At 42.6% G+C, this 5,183-nt stretch overlaps 1 protein-coding gene across 1 annotated transcript in view; it reads right to left on the minus strand.

Annotated features, from left to right (window-relative positions):
* Positions 1–3,529: 3,529 nt before the first annotated feature.
* Positions 3,530–5,183, minus strand: part of LOC101857921 (neuronal acetylcholine receptor subunit alpha-10-like) — a gene marked incomplete in the record, with an annotated part of 130,039 nt that continues 128,385 nt past the window's right edge. Inside the window, 1 exon segment of the mRNA NM_001310494.1 lies at positions 3,530–4,225. Coding sequence (NP_001297423.1) covers positions 3,537–4,225 — 689 coding nt within the window.

The following is a 5,183-nucleotide window of genomic DNA, read 5'->3' on the forward strand; positions in this document are numbered from 1 at the left end:
TGTATTGTGGGAGGCCAGTGCGCTAGTATGTTTCTTTTAGACTAATTTTAAACATGGATAGGTTGCAATAAATTGCAGTTGTTTTTCGTTCTTAAATATTGAAGTTTCAGAAGATGTCCCCACTCTTTAGACTCCCCCCCCCCCATCTCCAAATATGGGATAAGAGAAGATGAGGGGCTTTTGTTGTGTGTGTGTTGTTTTTTTTTGGGGGGGTATTCTAATACATAGATAATATCGACTCACTGACTATTTGAACACACTTGGTGTGCAATCCCTCTACTAAGTTTGAGTCTGACAGAGGAATAACTCAGATGGACATTCATGCTGAGGTTGGCTTTGGTTATTGTCTGCGCTTCTTCCTTCTTTCTTTCTATCTTTTTTTTAAAAATCATCGAGCTAAATTCTCTGTCTTCGAAATGTTGTACTTACACTAAATAGATCTACGTTGTTAAACTAATTTTTAATTCAACAAACACAGTGTCCATTCTTTAGTTTTTAAGAACTTGCTGCTTGGTGGAAGACGGCTTTTGTCGCTAACTCTCAAATAAAAAAGAGGTTTCCCAGGCAGCAAAAGACGAAAATTTGTCCGAGCCAAAGCTGCAGATCAAAAAAGAAAAAAAAAAAAGAACCAAAATATTGGTGAAATAAAACGAAGGTAATAAAAGAGTGCAAACACCGTAAGGCAGTCAGGAAAAACAACCCCAAACAAAATAATTGCTACGCTGTGCTCGAATAGAAACAACGTAGCTCGTATGCAAAGGTAAATATGCAATAAATTATGTTTTAAAAAAGTAATATCATTCACCGTACTTCTTTCTTCCACTATACACTATACACAAAAATAGTAATAATATTACGCATGCGCGCTTTGGAGACGCGACAGGACGAACTCACATTCATTTGTGTCGCAACGTAGTGGAATCAGGCGCTCGTCAATTTTTGGGCATATATTAAGGAGTTATATACACATTTTATATATCAGTTTCATCTTAAAGTTTATTTTTTATTTGTCTTGATTTTGATGAGAAAAAAAAATCCATCTTGAATAAAAGTCTCCTAGTGTCAGGCAGAATCAGCAAGAAAATAGTCGCTAAAGTTTAGTGACTTCCCAAGCTTGAGTCGCTTTTGAAATAAACGCAATAAACTTACTTTTTGTTTTTAGTAAAATCCACACAGAAATGTGTTTTAAAATGGAAAGTTGTTGAGGTAAAAAAAATTGACAAAAATACCAACCGGGTGGAAAATGTCGGTGTTTCCAATTTCATTATCTTGACGAGAGCCTGATTTCACCACGATGCCTCACATTTATTTCGATTTATGGCATGAACATAATGTAATGTAAATGGAAGCGCAATATTGAGCCACTGTGACTGTGGTTGATCAAACGTTCAGCAGCATGCAGGAGAAACTTGACTAGAAGTGATCAGTTGTGATCTGTTCAAGATTTAAAAAAAAATAATGTGTTGAAAATTGTGAAGGAGGTGAGTAGGCTATATGAATATGACGTAATAATTATCATATTATGATCAATGTCAGCAGAAAAAAAAATCCGAGGTCCATGCAGACGTTGCGGCTTCTCTAAGGAAGGACATGGGTCATTTCAGATATTATTTTGAACCCCAATTGACACAGTTTAGATAAATCAGGAGGCGGGCTGCTTCTACTCAGCCCATCAACGCCAGTCTGTGTTGAGCGGGATGTGGTGTTCCACAAGGAAGACGGAGATACTGGATCAAACAGACTTCCCTATGTTGGAATCGAAATCATGTTTTGTACGGGCGATGACGAGAGCTTGAATATTTCTCACCACATACGCAGGTAAGAGCACGCTCGCCCACGAGTGCATTTGCAATTAAATAGTTGTAGCATGGCATTGATGCATAAATACAACAGTTGAGACTGCTCTATTGACCACCAGTATAAAACAGTCACCTGTACAAACGCCAATTTCCCTTTCCTCCCTTGCGCGTTTTAGCGTATATATTATCACGACACTATGCGAGACTGTCACCTGTCTAAGCTGGGCCTTTTCTTCAAGATAATGGGCGACCGTTTTAGACAATTTCAACAGTACTTTGGCGAGTCTTCTGTGCCTCCTCACAGCCCTTGATCCTTCGTCTGTTGTCCTACATTCGTCACGACGACCTGTTTGTGTCAGATTAGGCTTGGCCTAAAACTAGTGAATTTCGCACTAAGAAAAATCTAACTGATAAACAGGAAATGGGCAAGATACAATCAAGGGCATCAACTATGCAGTTGAAAATGGTCGAATATATACGTACGGTATATCAACAGATTAATTTACTGAACACGGCACACATGACGTTGTTCGGTGCTATTTCTGTAGCAACGCGGTGAAGAGTGTTCATCAAATATTCATGATAATTTATTCACTACCCTGATACAGTTGTGGTCAAGAAATGAGTTGTCCCGACGACTTTAAAGTGACAGGGTAATGATGTATCCCCTGTATTCTTATTCCACACAACACAGCGACTAAAACCATCTCGGGCCTTCCACGACAAATTCTGTCTGTTTCCAAACTCTGAAGAACAAGGGTCATGATTGATGAATATTGAATGAGCTTGACTTTGGTTCTACGTTGACTGACTTCAAACAGCACGTAATCTAAGCCCGCATAAGTAGAGTATGTCGGGGTACGCATTATTGATACTTCTCCAGCTATTGTGAGGGTTTGGCCACGTTGTACACTACCATAAAAACGCCTACGGTCGGAAAAAGAGGGTAGAATGCGGCAAATGGCTCTATAAAACAACTTGAGGCGAACAACTCTGTCATTGTGTCCACAACGCCGACGAACTGGACAGGCGTAAAGTAACAGGGGGTTGAGCCTGCCTCATTGTCTCTTCCTCAGTGTCGACGGAGATGATGTAAAAATATTATGATTTATTTTTGCGTTTTCTTTTCTATGTAGGTGTTTAATACCTCCCTCCACCCCCCCCCACACCCACACAAAATCGATACAGTTTAGATTATTTAAGAGGTGGACAACGACCCTGTCTGCCCGGGCCAAACCCACGGCGACAGGGATACAACATCCCAGCAGAAAGACCGAGACACTCCATACAAATTCTCCCCCCACACCCGCCTATCAAAATGTAAAAACAAAATAAATCGGGAATCAAGTATGGATGTCCTGCGTGCAACGGCAGAGTGGCTAACCGCCACACTATAGAATCTGATGCCGATTTACGTTTTCTAATCGAAGAGAAAGTCAGTGTGGACAAAAGATCGCATCTCTATTCCGGAGAGAGTGTGGCGATCGAAGGAGCCAGGCCTTACCAGCAGGAGAGCTATGCGCCTTGTTGATAGCAGGACAACACACTGTGTAAACCACGCCCGCTGGAGGTTTGTTCATGAGTCTGAGTCAGCATGGCCCCCCTCCATGACCATCCAGCCTTTTCTCAGAACCTCCTCAGCTGCTCCCATCTCTCACCGATCTTCCTAAGAACAAGCCCATAGCCCCCCCCCCCCCGATCTGGCTTACTTTGTCGGCTCCGCCCAGACAGAGGCTTTCATTCCTCCGGGAACTCTAAGTGCTTGGTAATCGGGCTTATGAGCAGCAAGAACACTGTGGTCATGAACGTGATAGCGACGAAAAGCCAGAAAAAGAACTTGTCCAACACCCGTGCCACCTCCTGCCATTCCAACACAGCCGTTCTCTCCCCGTGACCGCGGTCGTATGCTTCCAGCACCGACTTGAGGTAGTACAAAATCTGGCCTTCCATCAAGCTACGCGTGCTGTTTAACCGCCCCCGCCCTGAATTCGTCGTTCGGTGGGCGGAGCCAGCCGCCACCGAGCCATTACAGCTCCTCCCACTATTGTCTGCCTCGTCTATGATAGGTTGCGAGGTCATGTCGTGTAACGATGATGTAGGCGTTATTTGGGTAGAATTCCTTGAATTGTTGGACAGCGTGCTTTGGTAATGAATGCCGCTGCTCTGCTGAGGGGGCGGGGTGAAGTGTGGGTCGTCTATGAGCGTCTGTCTGTCGGAAGCCCCGAAGGAGTGAGTGTTATTAACGTTGACGCTTTTGTTGAGGTACAGCAGCCTCATGCAGAACATTTTGGCCACGGCGATTGACATGCCGCGGACCAGCCGTGGCGGGCGGTGCATGGAGGTGCCTCGATGGTGGCAGTTGAGCACGAAGACAGACAGCGCCACCGACAGCGCTGACATGGCCATGATGACGGTAAGGTAGATACCTGTGGACAGACACGGGGACAGGTTTTATTGTTGTATCACAACGCGGTGGAATAAGGCGCTCGTCATTTTTGGGGCATATACAGTTATTGACAGCGTCTGAAAACTTATTCGCTTGTCTTTCTTTGGGTGAAAAAATACCCCTCTATCTTGAAAAGATGTCGAGATGCTTGAGATTTAAATAGGTGGGGGCCGCCTGGTTTAAGAGGTAAAATTAGAGAAAAAATGCCTGTCAAAGTTTGGTGACTTCCAATCCGGTAATGTCCTATCCTAAGAAGCTGTAAATTTACATTTTTTTTTAGCCTTTTATCATCAACATTTTGCAGTAAAATCAACATAAAAATGTGTAAATGGACATGAAAGGTGTTAGTACCAAAAAAATAATAAAAAAAAAGAAAGAAAAAAGAACATTCGGAAAAAATTGGCAAACTTTGCAGAAAAATGTACCTTTCTTTGATTTCACTATTTTGACGAGTGCCTGATTTCACTCGTAATGTTAACTCTTAATATACGGAAGGCTACTCCACCTTAGTACTCAGCCAACTTTGTGATCCAGTTTTTCAACATCCCAAACTTGCCTATGACTTTGCTCCTATTTAAACTGCAAGCAATAAATAAACACCGAACTGGATAGAAATGAATGCTATAGGCAAAAAAAGCACATTTTGATTAGATAGATGGATCTGGTGCACTGTTGTAGATATTTTTATGATAATAAACTACCGAGTTACGAAATGTTTCAGATAAACTGGCGCGCCGTACACAGGGGGTTAAGATATAATACGTTTACCGTTGCGCCGCTTTATTAGTCTTTTAATTTTCTGCGTCCCAAATGACACATAAAACATTCATCACTGCTGTCCTGTCGCAAAGGGGTACAAGCAAGCAAATTGTGTGTGTCTGTGTGTATGTGTGTGTGTGTGTGTGTGTGTGTGTGTGTGTGTGTGTGTGTGTGTGTGT

Source organism: Aplysia californica, unplaced genomic scaffold (genome assembly GCF_000002075.1).
Source record: "Aplysia californica isolate F4 #8 unplaced genomic scaffold, AplCal3.0 scaffold00020, whole genome shotgun sequence".
NCBI lineage: Eukaryota > Metazoa > Mollusca > Gastropoda > Aplysiida > Aplysiidae > Aplysia > Aplysia californica.